General features: G+C 40.0%; 1 protein-coding gene across 1 annotated transcript in view; it reads left to right on the top strand.

Annotated features, from left to right (window-relative positions):
- Window positions 1-20,996, top strand: part of dnah1 (dynein, axonemal, heavy chain 1) — a 137,720-nt gene that overhangs the window by 99,169 nt on the left and 17,555 nt on the right. Inside the window, 11 exon segments of the mRNA XM_062044902.1 lie at window positions 560-756; window positions 857-1,001; window positions 4,163-4,321; window positions 4,432-4,560; window positions 4,641-4,811; window positions 4,897-5,076; window positions 10,139-10,315; window positions 15,343-15,513; window positions 15,601-15,731; window positions 20,540-20,677; window positions 20,854-20,860. Coding sequence (XP_061900886.1) covers window positions 560-756; window positions 857-1,001; window positions 4,163-4,321; window positions 4,432-4,560; window positions 4,641-4,811; window positions 4,897-5,076; window positions 10,139-10,315; window positions 15,343-15,513; window positions 15,601-15,731; window positions 20,540-20,677; window positions 20,854-20,860 — 1,605 coding nt within the window.

Raw genomic sequence — 20,996 nt, 5'->3', positions numbered from 1 at the left:
TGGTTAGTGTGTCCGCCCTGAGATCGGTAGGTTGTGAGTTCAAACCCCGGCCGAGTCATACCAGAGTATAAAAATGGGACCCATTAAATCCCTGCTTGACACTCGCATCAAGGGTTGGAATTGGTGGTTAAATCACCAAAAATGATTCCCGGGCGCGGCCACCGCTGCTGCTCACTGCTCCCCTCCCAGGGGGTGATCAAGGGTGATGGTTCAAATGCAGAGAATAATTTCGCCACACCTAGTGTGTGTGTGACAATCATTGGTACTTTAACTTTTTTTTTTTCATATAAAATGTTGGTGTTTACTTGAGTAATATTGCCATCATATTGCAGTCTACACGTATCTCTTATGTTTGACTGCCGTCTACTGGTCACACTTATCATTACACCATGTACCAAATAAAATTGCTTCGAAGTTCGTAAGCAAAACCAGAATTATTCTGTACATTTGGCGCAATGTCGAGTTTTGAGAAAAAAAAAGTATTTTAAGTGCGCCTTAGTCTGGAAAATACGGTAATCCAAATGAATGACATCAATCTGTTTTTTTTTGTTTATGTGAGGCTGAGTGGCGTTATCTGTTATCTGGCGGGATGGCCAGCCAGGAACTTCCCAACCCAGCCATAAGCTGGCTGTCTGACCGCGCCTGGAAGGACATCCTGGGCCTCAGCGGACTGGAGACATTCTGTGACATGGCATCCACCTTTGACAAACATCTGGAAGGCTTCAAGAACATTTTTGACAGCAACCTTCCTCACAGGCAAACATGCGCAGCACTGACACACAACTTCTTTCTCTCATGTTGAACTGAAAGACGGAGTCATTGTGTACCAAACTGGGCCTTTTTTGTCTGCGTTTAGGGAGCCTCTCCCTGGTGAATGGGATATTAATCTGGACAGCTTTCAAAAGTTGTTAGTTCTGCGCTGCCTGAGGGCTGACTGCCTTGTTCAAGGCGTACAGGACTTTGTCTCTGCTAAGCTTGGACAGCGTTTCATAGAACCTCAGGTACAGTAGCTTTATGGCTCCAAGTACGCAAGTCATTCCACATGTTTCACTTATCTATAAAGTACTTTGATGGAATAGATACAAATGATATGATAACATGGAGGTGCATCAATAGTGTTTCATGTAATGCTGTACAACGATACATGAGACAATTCCTGCCAGACTCCACCACCCAACAAATCATATCCATGGTTAAAGGCCTACTGAAATGAAATTTTCTTATTTAAACGGGGATAGCAGGTCCATTCTATGTCATACTTGATAATTTCGCGATATTGCCATATTTTTGCTGAAAGGATTTAGTAGAGAACATCGACGATAAAGTTCGCAACTTTTGGTCGCTGATAAAAAAAAAGCCTTGCCTGTACCGGAAGTAGCGTGACGTCACAGGTTGTGGAGCTCCTCACATCTGCACATTGTTTACAATCATGGCCACCAGCAGCGAGAGCGATTCGGACCGAGAAAGCGATGATTACCCCATTAATTTGAGCGAGGATGAAAGATTCGTGGATGAGGAAAGTGAGAGTGAAGGACTAGAGGGCAGTGGAAGCGATTCAGATAGGGAAGATGCTGTGAGAGGCGGGTGGGACCTGATATTCAGCTGGGAATGACTAAAACAGTAAATAAACACAAGACATACAGTGTTTCCCATAAACTGCCAAGATACCTGTGGCGGTGGGGGCGTGGCTATGGGCGTGGTCACCATGACATTGAGTAATTTGCATAATTTACTACAATGATTTGATTTTCTCTAAAAAGGCTCAAAAAATGTATACTTACTAATTAATAATAACAGTTTTGTTTTAAACGTCCATCCATCCATCCATTTTACAATATAATTACAACACTTTATGTACATATTTATATACAGATTTGAACAATAAGTTATTCACTGAAATATATTTATTAATTGTGGTTCTTACAAAAAATATATCTTATAAAATATAAAAGCTAAAATGTCTCAAAGCTCTGCCCCTTTAATTAGTGCATACTAAATAATTTAACTTTAGCCTACTACTACAACCATATTATTTACCAGCAACATAAAGTGAAACAGAGGCAGAGGTGTCCTGCCACAGTCAGTAACAAATAAACAGAACACAGTAGTGGTGATAGATAGACACAGAGCTTCATCAAACATCTGATCCACTGAACAAAGAGCTCCAAAAATCTTGAACTTTAGACTGCCATCAGTTTTACTCCCTACACTTAACCATGTGTTTCCTACTGCCTGAAGACTTTGCACCCTTTGTTATATACACATGTTGTGTTTCTAATATAAATACATTTAATAAAGTCAAATACAAATAAGGCAACAAGAGAAGTATCCTACACTTCTCTTTTGTAAAGTAAATCTGAACAGCCGATATGGGCATCTACATCAACTATATGATTTGCCTGAGAAGCTGGACAGGACAAAACAAAAAAAACAAAACAATGTTTTATTTTTTTTATTTTTTTATTTTTTATTATTATTTTTTTTAAAATTTGTGGCGGACGTAATTCTTTCGTGGCGGGCCGCCACAAATAAATGAATGTGTGGGAAACACTGACATATATATACTCTATTAGCCACAACACAACCAGGCTTATATTTAATATGCCACAAATTAATCCCACATAACAAACACCTCCCCCCTCCCGTCCATATAACCCACCAATACAACTCAAACACCCGCACAACACAATCAATCCCACAGCCCAAAGTACCGTTCACCTCCGCAAAGTCCATACAGCACATATATTTCCCCAAAGTTACGTACGTGACATGCACATAGCGGCACGCACGTACGGGCAAGCGATCAAATGTTTGGAAGCCAAAGCTGCGTACTCTCCCTCTACCCACTTCTCCTACCCACTTCTCTAAAGTGGGCTGGCTCAAGGTGGAGGACAGAGTTAAACAACTTGCACTGAGCCTAGTCTATAAAATCCGCTACACCTCCCTGATACCGAAGTACATGTCAAACTACTTCCTTAACGTAAATGACCGCCATAACCACAACACCAGGGGGTGCTCCACTAACCACGTTAAACCCAAATTCCGAACTAACAAAGGTCTTAACTCAATCTCTTTCTATGCCACATCTATGTGGAATGCGCTCCCAACAGGTATAAAAGAAAGGGCATCTCTATCCTCCTTCAAAACCGCAATAAAAGTTCACCTCCAGGCAGCTACAACCCTAAACTAACACCCTCCCCGGATTGCTAATAATCAAATGTAAACAATCAAATGCAGATACTTTTTCTTTTTCTTATGCCTTCTGATCTCTCTCTCTCTCTCTCTCTCTCTCTCTCTCTCTCTCTCTCTCTCTCTCTCTCTCTCTCTCTCTCTCTCTCTCTCTCTCTCTCTCTCTCTCTCTCTCTCTCTCTCTCTCTCTCTCTTTCTATGTCCACTACTTGATGTCCATATCCCCCCCCCACCCCCTCCACACCCCTGATTGTAAATAATTCAATGTGATTATCTTGTGTGATGACTGTATTATGATGATAGTATATATGATAGTATATATCTGTATCATGAATCAATTTAAGTGGACCCCGACTTAAACAAGTTGAAAAACTTATTCGGGTGTTACCATTTAGTGGTCAATTGTACGGAATATGTACTTCACTGTGCAACCTACTAATAAAAGTCTCAATCAATCAATCAAAAACTCGGTAGCGCGTCTGCTATCCAACTCAAAGTCCTCCTGGTTGTGTTGCTGTAGCCAGCCGCTAATACACCGCTTCCCACCTACAGCTTTCTTCTTTGCTGTCTTCATTGTCAATTAAACAAATTGCAAAAGATTCACCAACACAGATGTCCAGAATACTGTGGAATTTTGCGATGAAAACAGACGACTTAATAGCTGGCCACAATGGTGTCCCAAAATGTCCGCTACAATCCGTGACGTCATGCGCAAACGTCATCATACCGAGACGTTTTCAGCAGGATATATCGCGGGAAATTTAAAATTGCACTTTATAAGTTAACCCGGCCGTATTGGCATGTGTTGCAATGTTAAGATTTCATCATTGATATATAAACTATCAGACTGCGTGGTCGGTAGTAGTGGCTTTCAGTAGGCCTTTAACGTATTAACTTTGACAATCCTAGTTTATAACAGGCAGCATGTGTGTATCTATAGCTCTTATTCTCATTGTTGATATCTTTCAACTAGACGTCAGACCTGTCTGTGGTCTTCAAGGAGTCGTCCCCTTCCTCTCCCCTCATCTTTGTTCTGTCTCCTGGCACTGACCCAGCCTCTGACCTCTACAAGTTTGCAGATGCCATGCACTTTTCCAAGAAAATGAGTGCCATCTCACTTGGCCAAGGCCAGGTTAGAGACGCTCCTTCTTAGATATACTCAAAATATTCTGACTTCAACATACAGTAACCTGTATGACTTCTGGTTTGGTGTTCCTAACATTTGCTCTCTGTGGGATTCAGGGCCCTTTGGCTGAAGCCTTGATGCGCACTGCCATGGAAAGAGGTCAGTGGGTCTTCTTTCAGAACTGTCACCTTGCGCCCAGTTGGATGCCGTCATTGGAGAGCCTGATTGAGAACATTGACCTGAAGGTACCCGGCGGTTGAGACTGCGCAATGTTTTTGTTTTGACTTCCCCGTCTGAATGACTTCCTTCACTGCCTTTGTCGCAGGTGCACAAAGATTTCCGTTTGTGGCTCACAAGTCTCCCCAGCAACAGGTTCCCAGTGTCCATCCTTCAAAATGGGACAAAGATGACCATTGAGTTGCCCAAAGGCATCAAGGCCAACCTACAGAAAACCTACCTGAAGCTCACAAATGATTTTATCACTACCTCTAACAAGGTGCTGCTCCTACACTCTTTTGAGGGGTAAAAAACTAAACTTCTTGTTTTCTTGAATTCATTTGACTCAATTTTGTCCTCTCCAGGTAGCACACTTGAAGTCCTTGCTCTTGTCTCTGTGTTTGTTCCACGGGATTGCTCTTGAACGAAGAAAGTTTGGACCTCTGGGCTTCAATATTCCCTACGAGTTCACCGATGGCGATCTAAGCATCTGCATCAGCCAGCTCAAAATGTTTCTGGATGAGTACCAGACCACTCCATATAAGGTGACTTCATTCCGCCTGTTAACGCTTAACGGGCAGTCATTGTGTGGGTTGTCTGTTCAGTTATATGAATGCAACTTCCTGTCTGCAGATTTTTCATATATAAACCAGATTTCTTTAAGGATCTTTCTCAATCATTAACAGTGAAATTTAAAGGAACACTGCACTTCTTTTGGAATTTTGCCTATAATTCACAATCCCTATGAGAGGCAAGAACCCATACGTCTTTTTTTAATGCCCTTTTATTATGAGTCATTCTTCATCTAAAAGGGAATATACCAACATCCTCACAGTCGAAATCTCAATGAGAGCAGACATTGTACAGTAAATTATGTTTTATAAATGTTTTTGGCTCTCATGGAAGTCTGCATGAGTAGTAATCAGTAGGGCTGCAAATCTTTGGGTGTCCCACGATTCGATTCACTATCGATTCTTGGGGTCACGATTCGATTCTAAATCCAATTTTTTTCGATTCAACGCGATTCTCGATTCAAAAACGATATTTTCCCGATTCAAAGCGACTTTCTATTCATTCAATACATAGGATTTCAGCAGGATCTACCCCAGTCTGCTGACATGCAAGCAGAGTAGTAGATTTTTGTAAAAAGCTTTTATAATTGTAAAGGACAATATTTTATCAACTGATTGCAATAATGTAAATGTGTTTTTACTATTAAATGAACCAAAAATATGACTTATTTTATCTTTGTGAAAATATTGGACACAGTGTGTTGTCAAGCTTATGAGATGTGATGCAAGTGTAAGCCACTGTGACACTATTGTTCTTTTTTTAATTTTTTTTATAAATGTCTAATGATAATGTCAATGAGGGATTTTTAATCACTGCTATGTTGAAATTGTAACTAATAATCAGAATCAGAATACCTTTATTGTCATTGTATGGAAACAACGAAATTGGACAGCAATCCAGCTCAGTGCTTTTAAAACAAACCTGCATAAAATAGTCTTAAGACAACAACAATAATAAAACAATTATAAAACAATTTAAAATTTAAAAACATAATAAAATGTTTAAAAAAAACATATTAAAAAAAACGATAGTTCTGTGTCGTGTTTGTGTCTCCTCTCAATTGCTCTGTTTATTGCAGTTCTGAGTGTTGCTGGGTCGGGTTTGCTTTTGGAATTGGATTGCATTGTTATGGTATTGCTGTGTATTGTTTTGTTGGATTGATTAATTTAAAAAAAATAAAAAAATTAAAATTAAAATAAATAAAAATTTAAAAAATCGATTTTTTAAAAATGAGAATTGATTCTGAATCGCACAAAGTGAGAATCGCGATTCGAATTCGAATCAATTATTTCCCACACCCCTAGTAATCAGTGTTGTAGTTGTAAAAAATTAACGTTGCGATATGCTTCTATGAAATTAATGCGCCGCCGTGTGCTTAAAATGAGCAAAATACGTAAATATTTCATGTTATTATGAATGTGTCTGTTACTACATTACATATACTGTATACTTACAGCATGTAAACAAAACCTTGATGGGTGTGTTTGGATGTCTTTTGAGACACTTTATAGGCAGATTAGAGCGACTCTTGTAGGCTCCATTGTAAGCAGACATTTGCTCGCATTTTTTTACTAGTTTGAATGCATTAAAAAGAAAATGTGTGCTTGTCTTACATACGGATTGTGAATGATAGGCAAAGTTTCAAAATAAGTGCAGTTCCCCTTTAAAACCCCTATCTTTTGCCAATATTAGCTGATTGACATTATTGTACACTGTAAGTGTATGTCCAAAGACATTACTTATTTAATACATCAGACCAAGTAACCAAGGCACACACATCAGATCAGGCAGCCTCTTCTTGCATTTTTTTTCTGCTGAATGTGATAAAACGTCACTATCTTTAAAGTAGCAGTAGAATGGAAAAACAAGTTGCCTCTATATTGAAGAAATTATAATATATATCTGATTTATGACACCAAAAGACTTCCAAGGTTTGCGTGTAAATAGATATGATCAAAAGAGTAATAATAGACCGCCGAGCCATTTTGAGAAGATAATGAGCAAGCTAGTAACGCCATCCGTGATGTAGAGGAAGGAACCACAGATCCCTCCCCATCAACAACAGTGCTAATCAAGCAGACTTTGTCAGAGCCAACAACGATTACTTGGGGGACAATGATGATCCAGAACCTTAGTTTTTTGACCCCGAACACAAGAAGGATGAGCAATAACTTTTAGACGCCGAGTGCCACACGGATGCGGCTTTACTGAATCATTATAGCATCAGCAGCCTTCCTAGGCGCTAAACATACAAACTAACCATAATAAACCATAATAAAACAAACACTTACTGTACAATTTTCACTCTCACTGGGTGCCGACCGACGGGACACTCACGTAATACTGTTTAGATCAGTGGTTCTTAAACTGGGTACGATCGAACCCAAGAGGTTCGGTGAGTTGGCCTCAGGGGTTCGGCGGAGCCTCCGCTGCGCAGGTCAGGACACACCCGACTCATCGTGTAAATAAAAACTTCTCCCTATCGGCGTATTATGGATACCCCCAAACAATGTTCCCTCTAACTCAGTGGCCTAGTGGTTAGAGTGTCCGCCCTGAGATCGGTAGGTTGCGAGTTCAAACCCCGGCCGAGTCATACCAAAGACTATAAAAATGGAACCCATTACCTCCCTGCTTGGCACTCAGCATCAAGGGTTGGAATTGGGGGTTAAATCACCAAAAATGATTCCCGGGCGCGGCACCACTGCCCACTGCTCCCCTCACCTCCTCGGGGGTGAACAAGGGTGATGGGTCAAATGCATAGGACAAATTTCACCACACCTAGTGTGTGACAGTCATTGGTACTTTAACTTAGATGTGCACACTGTGGCCACACCAGCAGCACACCTGTCCCAAACCTGACTAAATACCAAGTTAATGACGCCAAAAGGGACAAGCGGTAGAAAATGGATGGATGGATGGATGTTTTGTTATTATAATCAAATGACAGCAGTCATTTCCATGGGATTATTTTCTAAAATAAGTGTTTTGGCCCACTTACTATGACAGTAACACAACATATTGTTTTTCATGAGCTGTGTACTAGTATTGTATGTCTGGGTGGGGGTCCTGCTTTGGAAATAATTTTTAACCCTTTCCGATATCGCATTTAGTTCCCACTAAAACATTCACATTTTGCACAATGAGATGTAAACATGGGATCATGTGTACATTCCTGTAACGTTCTGTTTATAAAATATATCTTTATTAGTATTTATTTAATATAATAACATCATTTCATGATTAATATTTATAAATTAAGATTAAATTAAGAAGAAAACATCTCATTTTTCACTAATGCTAGGTTCACACCAACGGCGCTTTGACGGCGCTTTAAAGCGGCATGCAAAGCGGCGTTAAAGCGTAACAAAGCGTGATTAAAGCGTGAGGGTCGTAATGGATCGTGGGAAAGCTTGTAGTGAAGCGGGACATGCGGCAAGATCGCCAACAATTTTTAAACGGTTTAAAAAAATTCAGCGCTCTGTCAAGAATGGAATAAAGCGCCGAGAGCGTATCAAAGCGTGACAAAGCTCAGCAAAGCTTGACTCAAAGCGTAGGAAAGCTTAACAGATCTTGGTTCAAAGCGCGGACCCCAGTCGCCACCGCAGCTCCGGATAAACGGTGTTCTCCCTCCTGCTCGTCGGTCAACCTCCCCTTGTCTTTGCTGTTCTTCCTCCCTCTCCTCCGCCTCAAGGGTTAAGATGTAGTTATACAAAAGGGAGACAAACATCATGTCTTCTTCGGATAGATCATTCTCTGGTACACCTAGAACTTCTTGATCTTGTTGCTCTGCCATCCTGTTCGGGAGCCAAAGATGCAATGACTTTGTGCATATGCTGCATCTATAAAATACCGCTGGAGTGACATCGGTGACCTCTATAATTCCAATGCGTAACAGAGCGTAACAATGCACAACAGAGCTTGATAATCGTGTCAGAGCCTGATTTAAAGCGTCAGGATCGAATCAAAGCGTAATAAAGTTCAATAAAGCGTAATAAAACGTATCAAAGCGTGATTTAAAGCGTATCAAAGCGGCATCAAATCGTGAGGAACGCTAACAAAGCGGGAAAGAATTCGCACTAATTCGTATCAGAGCGTATCAGAGCGTATCAAAGCATAACATTACTTCGGAGATCGGGATATTTGTGGAAAAATTGACAAAAATGACGGCGCTTTGCTCGCCGCTTTAAAGCGCGGCAAGCGCCGTTGGTGTGAACCAGGCATAAAGAAGGGTTCTGTGAAAGCGCATATGAAACTGGTGGGATTCAGTACCTCCAACAAGGTTAAGAACCACTGGTTTAGATGAAGAATCAATCACAATCCTCACGAAGGGATAAAAAACATTTTCCGCAAATAGCGTCTTTTTATGTATTTTTTGCCACAATCGACCACAATCTCGGTCCATGGCCACATTTGTCTACTATCAGGTGAGAGATGCATTAATTATCATCTAGAATTTACTTTTAGCAAGTGTGAGACTAATCAAAAGCAGCCGCCAGCTCAGTGTGTCAACAAAAGCAGCGTAAGCCAGCATGAGCTCACTAATATCACTGCGCCGCTAAAATAAGCCGTCTGCGCTAGCGCTTATAATAACAACATCACTCATATTTGGTAAATTATCAGGTCTGGACATGTTGATGGAGTAGTTGGCAGTTTTTGGATGTTTTATAGAGGGTATTTTGTGACCAACAAGTATGTGCTCCAATCACTCTATCACAAAAAAAATAAGAGTTGTAGAAATGATTGGAAACTCAAGACAGCCATGACATCATGTTCTTTACAAGCGTATGTCAACTTTTGACCACGACTGTATATTAATTTATTACTCACTGTTACAAGCAGCCCTCGAAGGACAGCCATAACTGCGATGTGGCCCTCAGTGAAAATGAGTTTGACACCCCAGGTTTAATGAAACACAGTCAAGCATATGAAGTCAACTTGTTTCTCCATTCTACTGCTACTTTAAGGTTATCCTATCGTTACATTCACATACAGTCTGTGACTAATGTCTGATTCATTGCCTGGACATCTGGCCAGGTGCTGAAATACACTGCGGGGGAGATCAACTATGGCGGCCGTGTGACAGACGAGTGGGACAGGCGTTGTCTCCTTAGTGTGCTGGAAGATTTCTACTGTCCTGCTGTGCTCAGTGAGGAACATATCTACTCTGCATCTGGAGTTTACCGGCAGATTGAAACAAATGTGGATATCAAGGTCGGATAAGCATTTGAAATACTTTTAATGTGCATTATGTAGGGGTGTAACGGTACACAAAAATGTCGGTTCGGTACGTACCTCGGTTTAGAGGTCACGGTTTGGTTCATTTTCGGTACAGTAAGAAAACTTTTTTGGTTTTTTATTTAGGCAAGGCAAGGCAACTTTATTTGTATAGCGCTTTTCATACACAAGGCAGACTCAAAGTGCTTCACAGACAACAAAGTGAAATGAAAGAAAACAAAAGCAAAATTAAAATGCAGACAATAAAAATAAAAACAGTGCAGACGTTAAAAGTTAAAAGATTAAAAGATTTAGCTGAAAGCTAAGGTGAACATAAAAGTCTTCAGTCTAGTTTTAAAAGTAGTGAGAGTTGGGGAGAGTCTGACATCTTCAGGAAGTTTATTCCAGCTATGTGTTGCATAGTGACTGAATGATGATCTCCCTTGATTTGAGTTTACTCTTGGAACCGCTAACAGATTGGTCTCAGAAGATCTTAGTGATCTAGAGGGCGTATATAGTGGGAGCATATCAGTGATATACTTGGGCCCTAGACCATGTAGTGATTTATATGTGAGCAGGAGGATTTTGAAATCTATTCTCTGATGTACAGGGAGCCAATGTAAGGATTTAAGAATTGGTGTAATGTGCTCACATTTTTTGGTCTTTGTTAGAACTCTAGCAGCAGCGTTCTGAACAAGCTGTAGCTGCCTGACAGTTTTTTTGGGAAGACCTGCAAGGAGACCATTACAATAGTCTAGCCTACTGGTAATAAAGGCATGTACAAGTTTTTCTAAGTCTTGAGCTGACATGAGCCCTCTAAGTCTTTTTACATTTTTGAGGTGATAGTAGGCCGATTTTGTTACTGATTTGATGTGACTGTCGAAATGTAAATCAGAATCTAAAATAACCCCAAGATTTCTGGCTTTATTTGAGGTTTTCAGGGACAGTGATTTAAGGTGTTGGATGACTTTAAACCTTTCTTTTTTAGCACCAAAAACAATTATCTCAGTTTTATCTTCATTTAGTTGTAGGAAATTTTGGCACATCCAGTGTTTGACTTGCTCAATGCACTGGCACAGAAGATCTATGGGGCGATAGTCATTTGGTGATAGCGCTACATAGATTTGGGTGTCATCGGCATAGCAATGATGGTCAATGTTATTATTTTGCATGATTTGTCCTAGTGGGAGCATATAGATGTTAAATAAAGTCGGCCCCAAGATTGAACCTTGGGGGACTCCACACGTTACGTTGGTTGGTTCTGATACAAAGTCACCAATGGAAACAAAATAGTTCCTATCTTGTAGATATGACTTGAACCAGCTTAAAACTGTGCCTGAGATCCCCACCCAGTTTTCCAACCTGTCCAAAAGTATTGAGTGGTCGACAGTGTCAAATGCAGCACTGAGGTCCAAAAGCATTAATACTGAAGTTTTGCCAGAGTCTGTGTTTAGACGGATGTCATTTATAACTTTAAGAAGGGCCGTCTCTGTGCTATGAAGAGGTCGAAATCCTGACTGGAAGTTGTTGTGGCAGCCAGTAGAAGCCAAGAAGTGATTTAGTTGTTGGAGGACAACTTTCTCAATTATTTTACTTATGAATGGTAGATTTGAAATTGGTCTGTAGTTGTTGATAACAGAGGCATCTAGGCTCTGCTTTTTTAGAAGAGGTTTAATGACTGCAGTTTTGAAAGCCTTCGGGAAATTGCCCGATTTAATAGAATTATTAACTATTTGCAAGATGTCTGTTGATAGGCAGTCAAAAACATTCTTAAAGAAGTTGGTAGGTAAAACATCAAGGCAGCAGGTGGATGACTTTAGAGCTGTCACCGTTTCCACTAGAGTTTTAGAGTCTATGGCATTAAAGCTTGCCATCATTGCTGTGTTACTTTTGCCTAAATGGGGTGGTGATCCAACTTTTTTACTTGAGATATTGATGGTGCGTCTGATGCCTTCAATTTTATCAGTATAAAAGAATGCAAAGTCATTGCATTTCTGCGTGGAATGGAGTTCGGCTGGTATTTGTGTTGGGGGTTTAGTCAGTCTGTCAACGATTGTGAATAGGGTTTTGGCCTTATTTGTGTTGCTGTTTATGATATTGGAGAAGAATGTTTCTCTAGCACTTTTTAAGACTAAATTGTAGGCCTGGAGGCTCTCTTTATAGATGTCATGGTGAATATGAAGTTTTGTATTCCGCCAGATTCGTTCAGCCTTCCTGCACTCTCTTCTCTGGGCTGTTACAGCAGCAGATTTTCTCCAGGGTGCCTTTTGCTTTCCAGAAATCGTTTTAACTGTAACAGGTGCAATGATATCTATGATATTCACAATTTTGGAATTAAAGTTGCTTACAAGATCATCAGCATGACATGGGTTTAGAGGTGGTAGTGAGGAGATGGCGTTTTTAAAGAGGACATTAGCATGTTCATTTATGTACCGCTTTTTGACATTCTTTGATTCTGTTTGTGTGTCCGGAATTACAGAAATATTAAAGAAAACACAGAAATGATCAGACAATGAAGGATCAATCACAAGAACATCAGAAACATTGAGACCTTTTGTGATAATCAGGTCCAGGGTGTGTCCCTTATAATGTGTAGCCTCTTTCACATGTTGAGACAGTTCAAATGTGTCTAAAATAGTAAAAAGTTCTTTTGCGCCCTTGTCATTTAAATCGTCAATATGAAAATTAAAATCACCAGTTATAACCAGGCAGTCAAAGTCAGTGGAGATGCTAGACAATAGTTCAGTAAAATCATCAAAAAAATTTGCAGAATATTTAGGTGGCCTGTAGATAATTAACAAGAGAATTTTGGGAGAGCATTTCAACACAGCACACAGGTATTCAAATGATGTAAACTCACCGAGTGACATCTGTTTCCCCTGAAACATGTTTTTAAATATAGCAGCAACCCCTCCACCTCTTTTCCCCGATCTACATATATCAATGAAGTTATAGTTGGGGGGTGCTGTCTCGATCAGAATGCTTGCACTGTTATTTTGTTCCAGCCATGTTTCAGTTAAAAACATAAAGTCAAGTTTAGAAGTGCTAATAAAATCATTGACTAAAAATGATTTGCTATTCAGAGACCTGACATTGAGCAGACCCATCCTGATGGTGTTATTGACAGGCTTCGATGTTGGCTTTGATTTGGAGATAATAGGAATGAGATTGTTTAGGTTAGCAGGGTGGCTAAGTTTACCAAATTTGTAAACAATGGCTTTATCCTTTTAACATTGGGAACACTATAATAATTCCGTCCACGTTAATCAACATTAAACTGCCTCAAGTTGTTGCTCAGATTAAATAAAATGACAAAACTTTTCTTCTACATATAAAAAGTGCAACATTAAACAGTTTCAAGTCAACTCATCATGCTTAATTTATTACAGCATTTGGGAAGCGTGTAGTTGATTTATTATGTAAATGTTATATTTTTATCAACATGTGATAGCAGGGACCCTGCCATTCAAAACTAGGCTGCTCCATTACTAATGATTAATGTAACTATAGCTGGAAAAATAGTACAATAGCAATAGGAGAGACTATTCATCCCTGAACACCATGGAGTTCATGTAGGCTTAATGATGCACTTACAATATTATATCAACTATCAGAGACAGAAACTCTTCATTTAACATAATGTCCTTTTTTGCTGCTTCAACACAGCTCAATCAACACAGAAAAAGGTCAATTGAAATAACAGACAGACAGGGCTTTGCTGTCCGTAACACGCACACACACACCGCAAAATGAGCTAACCTTACGCTAAAAGCGAATTAGCCTTCACCTCAAGCCAGGACTGCGAGCGAGCTGAGCTGCAGTTTATATTTCGAGAAGGTCAACGGGCTCATAGTGATGTTACTAGTAGTTGACTGGGAGGTGTTTATTATCATTTGGGGAGAGTCCGCTGCCTGATGCTTACCTGCTAAACGCTAAGCACTGACTACATGCGCTCTGAATACGCACTGCTGATTGGCTGTTACCGCTCTGTATGTAACCAATCAGATGGTTGTGTGGGTGGGACAATGCTGGGTGCTGTGTAGAGCAGTGTTTTTCAACTTTTTTTGAGCCAAGGCACTTTTTTTTCATTAAAAAAAATACGGAGGCACACCACCAGCAGAAAAGGTTAAAAAATGAAACTCCACCAGGTTGTCGTGCCTTATTTTGAGTTTGTTGTTGTTTCCTGTGTGTAGTGCTTTAGTTCCTGTCTTGCGCTGTTAATTAATGACCCTTCCTGTTTTGTTGGTGTTCTCCTGTAGCAGCTTCACGCCTTCCTTTGAGCGCTATTGCCCGCACCTGCTTTGTTTCCGCAATCAAGATTATTTAAGTTGTGCGTACGCTATCCTTCTTTGTGGGGACACTGTTGATTGTCATGTCATGTATGGATGTACTTTGTGGACGCCGTCTCCCTGCTCCACACGCTTTAAGTTTTTGCTGTCGTCCAGCATTCTGTTTTTGTTTACTTTGTAGCCAGTTCAGTTTTACTTTTGTTTTGCATAGCCATCCCTATGCTTCAGTGCCTTTTCCTAGCGGGACTTGCCTTTTGTTCATTTTTGGTTTAAGCGTTACATACCTTTTACATACCAAAAAAGGTTGAAAAACACTGCACTAGACAACGGCACATTATTATAATTATTGATTTGCAAAAAATATTTTTTGGACCAATTAGGTGAAGTTGCATAATTTTCCACGGCACACCAGACAATATCTCACGGCACACTAGTGTGCCGCGGCACAGTGGTTGAAAAACACTGGTGTAGAGTACTGACAGAGACAGGCAGAAGGAAGCGGAGCAGCTTGTTAAGACTTTAGCTTAGCTTAATATGTTTGTGTGGAAACTCGTTCGGTACACCTCCGAACCGAACCCCCCGTACCGAAACGGTTCAATACAAATACACGTACCGTTACACCCCTAGCATTATGTTGTTTTCTTTCTCACAATCGCTGTAAATGTTCTTTTTACAAGTCACACCCTCACTTTAAATGACTCACTTGGTGTGAATGCATGACATGTCCGCCCGTAGGGTTACTTAGCATACATCCACAGCCTGCCCATCAACGATACACCTGAGATCTTTGGTCTCCATGACAACGCGAACATCAGCTTTGCCCAGAACGAGACGTTTGCTCTGCTGGGAGCTGTGCTACGTCTCCAGCCTCGAACTGCGTCTGCTGGAGGCAAGACCCTGGAGGAGGTGTTTATTTTTTCTCAAGTCCTACTTAGTGTGCACTGTGTTGGTTTTTTTTGTGTAACTGTTGACCGACCTCTTCCTGCACAACAGATAGTGGAGGAAATAGTAAGCGGAATCGTGGTGAAGGTCCCGCAGCCTTTTGATATTCAAGAGGTGATGGACAAGTACCCTGTGCTCTATGAAGAGTCCATGAACACAGTCCTTATGCAGGAGGTCATCAGGTGACAACCTCAACTTTTGATTGATTCATTGATTAAACTTTTATTAGTAGATTGCACAGTACAGTACATATTCCGTACAATTGACCACTAAATGGTAACACCCGAATAAGTTTTTCAACTTGTTTAAAAGGCCTACTGAAATGAAATGTTCTTATTTAAACGGGGATAGCAGATCCATTCTATGTCTCATACTTCATCATTTCGCGATATTGCCATATTTTTGCTGAAAGGATTTAGTAGAGAACATCGACGATAAAGTTCGCAACTTTTGGTCGCTGATAAAAAAAAGCCTCGCCTGTACCGGAAGTAGCGTGACGTCGCAGGTTGAAAGGCTCCTCACATTTCCCCATTGTTTACACCAGCAGCGAGAGAGATTCGGACCGAGAAAGCGACGATTACCCCATTAATTTGAGCCAGGATGAAAGATTTGTGGATGAGGAACGTGAGAGTGAAGGACTAGAGTGCAGTGCAGGACGTATCTTTTTTCGCTCTGACCATAACTTAGGTACAAAGGCTCATTGGATTCCACACTTTCTCCTTTTTCTATTGTGGATCACGGATTTGTATTTTAATCCACCTCGGATACTATATCCTCTTGAAAATGAGAGTCGAGAACGCGAAATGGACATTCACAGTGACTTTTATCTCCACGACAATACATCGGTGAAGCACTTTAGCTACGGAGCTAACGTGATAGCATCGGGCTTAACTGCAGATAGAAACAAAAGAAATAAGCCCCTGACTGGAAGGATAAACAGAAAATCAACAAAACTATTAAACCCTGGACCTGTAACCACACGGTTAATGCTTTCCAGCCTGGCGAAGCCTAGCAATGCTGTTGCTAACGACGCCATTGAAGCTAACTTAGCTACGGGACCTCGACAGAGCTATGCTAAAAACATTAGCTATCCACCTACGCCAGCCCTCATCTGCTCATCAACACCCGTGCTCACCTGCGTTCCAGCGATCGACGGCGCGACGAAGGACTTCACCCGATCATCGATGTGGTCGGCGGTTAGCGTTGGATAGCGCGTCTGCTATCCAACTCAAAGTCCTCCTGGTTGTGTTGCTGCGGCCAGCCGCTAATACACTGATCCCACCTACAGCTTTCTTCTTTGCAGTCTCCATTGTTCATTAAACAAATTGCAAAAGATTCACCAACACAGATGTCCAGAATACTGTGGAATTTTGCGATGAAAACAGAGCTGTTTGTATTGGGATACAATGTGTCCGAATACTTCCGCTTCAACCATTGATGTCACGCGCAAACGTCATCATACATAGACGTTTTCAACCGGAAGTTTCCCGGGAAATTTCAAATTGCACTTTATCGGCATGTGTTGCAATGTTAAGATTTCATCATTGATATATAAACTATCAGACTGCGTGGTCGCTAGTAGTGGGTTTCAGTAGGCCTTTAAGTCGGGGTCCACGTTAATCAATTCATGGTAAACTTTATCTCTTTTACTCTGTCAGAATGTCCACAGCTTGGACGCCTCTTGCATTATTAGTGAAGTGGTTCACAAAGTGGGGTCGACGTGAAATAAATCACCGTATTTTCCGGACCATAAGGCGCATTTGCCGATGAGCGGGTCTATTCAAGTCTATTTTCATACAAAAGGCGCTCCGGATTATAAGGCGCATTAAAGGGGTCATATTATTATTTATTTTTTCTTGTGGTCTATGTGGTGGATTGTCCGAAGCTTAAACAGCAACAAAAGTGAATTTAGTACAAAAAGTTTATTTACTCATAGTCAAAAGTGCTTAAGTTGGATTGTTTTGTCCCTGCAAACAAACAGACGTCCTCCGGAGGACACACAACAAAAGCAATCTCTCTAGAGTCCTGGTCTCCTGCCCATTTTATCTGTTTCTTCGTGCGTCAATCTGTTTTCCTCGTGCGTCACGGTCTTGATGTTTTGACCTGTCTGATCCATAACAAACTCGAATCCCTTAGTCATACTTAGACAATCAAAACATTTTATAGACAGGTTGGCACGACTTCATATTCAACTTTGGCCAGAATAGAAGAGAAATGAAATGAGCGTACATTCTTGACAGACATGAAATATAGTTCAAAGGTCAGAAATTCTACTACATCTACATAACATGTAATGGTGGTTCTTTGGTCAAAATGTTGCATAGATGATGTTTTACAGATCATCTTCAAGTCGCTTCAGGATGCGCCGTTTTTTTTGTTTTTTTGATGGAGCTAACTGTTTTAATGACATTCAGACTTTACTCCAATCAATAACGGAGCAGCATCTCCTCATCCGTGGCTCACTAGTGCAACAACAACGCCGGAAATGTGTCCTGTGAAAAATTGTCAGACCGGAACTCTCTAATAACTAAAGTTCCTTGGATGAATAATGTAAACTCACTACACCGGTAGTTTTTATCGCTTCCATAGCGAGTATACTGACAGATATAAGTAAGGACTTTACACTACTTTATATTAGAAATGGCAACAGCAGAGGATGAATGTCCCATAACAAGAAGGTAGAGAAAAAGAAGAAGCTTATCGACTACGAAGTCGTCACAGACTACAAAGGCGGACGGGCGCAAATTTTCAGGACTTATGCAGATCCCAAATACAGATAAGCACGTACCAGAAGTTAAAAAAGTTGGTTTTGCATAATATTGTGAAACAAAACACCAGATAATATGTCTGCTAATGGGTGCCATTTTGCGGTCCTTATACACATAGTAATACTTGTATCTCTGACTATGGTAGCTGTAATGGGCCGACAATCCATCAAGCGGTGCGGCTTCAAAGTCGTACTAAAACATTTTGACAGATTTTTGAGTGCCATGTCTAATGTTCTTTATTTTCAATGGAACATTTAAAGTTTTGGTGTTGTTTACTGGCGTCATATTGCAGTCTACACGTATCTGTTATGTGTGACTGCCATCTACTGGTCACACTTATCATTACACCATGTACCAAATAAAATTGCTTCGAGGTCGGTAAACACAACCAGAATTATTCCGTACATTAGGCAATTTTTGAGAAAATGAAAGGATTTTAATTGCGCCTCATAGTCTGAAAGTTACAGTATTATGGCTAAGTTCACATTGCAGGGTTCAATTCAGATTTTTATTTGTCAAATCCGATCTTTTTAGTGGCCGTTTACATTACAAAAGACAAGCGATTTCTAATGTGAATGCAATCTGACCCACATGCAGACATCGCACGCACTGCAGTGTTTACGGAAGTAAACATGGTTTTAACTCTCGTCGGTCTCGGTACTGGCGCATTTGTGGCAATTTCAAGGATTTTGTGCAATCAAAGTAAGAGTAGAATAAAGTGATAACATGATTGTGTAACTGTGTGAATGATCTAGTTTCTCAAAAATTCTGCTTATACAAAAATACTAACATTCAGTCACACATTTAAGTGTTCATTATGGTTGTTGTAATATTTGTAATTAATTAATTTGTAAGTTTATATTATTTAATTTTTTGATTAACCGATAACTAAACTTTGTTTACATTTAAAGCATATTTTTATTTTTTTATTTTGAAAGGTTCTAATATTTTCATCAAGAGTGTCTAAACTTTTTCCACCACGGGCTGCATACTGAAAAGTCAGGAATGGGGGGGCCATTTTGATTTTTTGATTTTATTTTAAAATACCCTTTCAACCAGGGGTGGGCAATTAATTTTTACCGGGGACCGCATCGACAATATTTCAATTAAATTTTGCTCAATATTATTTTTGATATACGGTAAAATAAATAATAATAATAATAATTAATAATAATAATTTCATTTAACCTAACTTAACTTTATACAAAAGCATATTGCTTTTGATGGTTTTATTTTTTAACACTGTCTTACACAACACTTCCTGATGTATAATACAATGCAAAAATGTCAATTTCTGCACAGGGTTAATTTCTGTCACTTTATCCTGCATCCTCTTTAAAAGTCCAAAATTTTTCCCCGTCAGATTTGGACAACCATCTGTTGTCACACCTGCCAACTTTTCAAAACAAAAGCAGCACCGTTGTATTGCACACTCGACATAGATACTTTTTAAAATGTATTTTGTAATTTATGATTGGCCTCACGCGGGCCGACAGGGACGCACAAAGAGCCCAGGTCTGCTTTAAACAGATATTATATATATTTAAAGACAACACTGTGTGTTATAGGTGACTAAATATATTATAACTAATTATTAGTTTGAACATTTTGAGCTTTTCCGAATGACATTCCAATTTGTTGCTCTTTTTACTTTGGTTGTTTTCGATTGATATGTTATTATTTGCACACACACAACTTTTAAAAACAAATTAGGTACATTTGCACAAAGTATCGGTACGATTGGTATTACAAGCCTGAATTTTACTCGGTATCGGATCTGAAAGAAAATCAGTGGTATCGCACATCACTACTTGCCTTTGTAGTAGAGTAGAAAAATAATACGTTGCATGAGGAAGTTGTAACCGCTGTGTGGGGCTCATAAATACATACAGATTGACTTAAATCCACATAAATGCAAATGTGATTAGCCAAAATGAGTTATTTGAGAAATAACACAAGTTATTTTAAATGCTGGATGAGATAAAGATTGATTTATTATATGGAGAAATATTTGGAAATACTGACATTGTACCAAAAGGAAGTGAAAGGAAAGACTTTCCGATCTTCTGTAAGCCGGTTATGGAATAACTAAACTAACTGTTAAACTTAAACCAATATTTGACGCCACCTGTTGTACTTGAATCTTAATATGTTTGCTTCAAAATATAAACAATACAGTAAAAAGGAAGTAACATTGCACCGTGACTTTTGTCCTTTTCCAGATATAACACTTTGCTGGCTGTCATTGCACAGAGTCTCAGTGATATTGTGAAAGCTCTAAAGGGTTTGGTGGTGATGTCATCAGAACTGGAGCTTATGGCCAACAGCCTGTACAACAATGGCGTTCCTGACATGTGGAGGCCAAGGTAACACGCTCACACAGACACAAATATATTTTACAACCCCTTCTGATTGTCTGCATGATACAAGGGTCCAGAGGTCACATTGCGGAGCTTTTGACGAGGAAAGTTGCATCCGTCACAAAGTTGGGCGGTTTAACAAGGTTCAATTTATTTTGAATGTCTTAGAAGCAAAGTGCAACAGTGTGCTGTGACTTATTTGGCACTAACACCTCAACACTCCATAGTAATGTCCTCGTACAATAATAAAAGACATAGAGCTACAGTAGTACCTCAACTTAGGTCACTGATGTCAAACTCAAGGCCCGGGGGCCACATC

Source organism: Entelurus aequoreus, linkage group LG01 (genome assembly GCF_033978785.1).
Source record: "Entelurus aequoreus isolate RoL-2023_Sb linkage group LG01, RoL_Eaeq_v1.1, whole genome shotgun sequence".
In the NCBI taxonomy this organism is placed as follows: Eukaryota; Metazoa; Chordata; class Actinopteri; order Syngnathiformes; family Syngnathidae; genus Entelurus; species Entelurus aequoreus.
The sequence above is the reverse complement of the archived record's forward strand: the minus strand, read 5'-3'. Positions and strand labels throughout refer to the sequence as shown.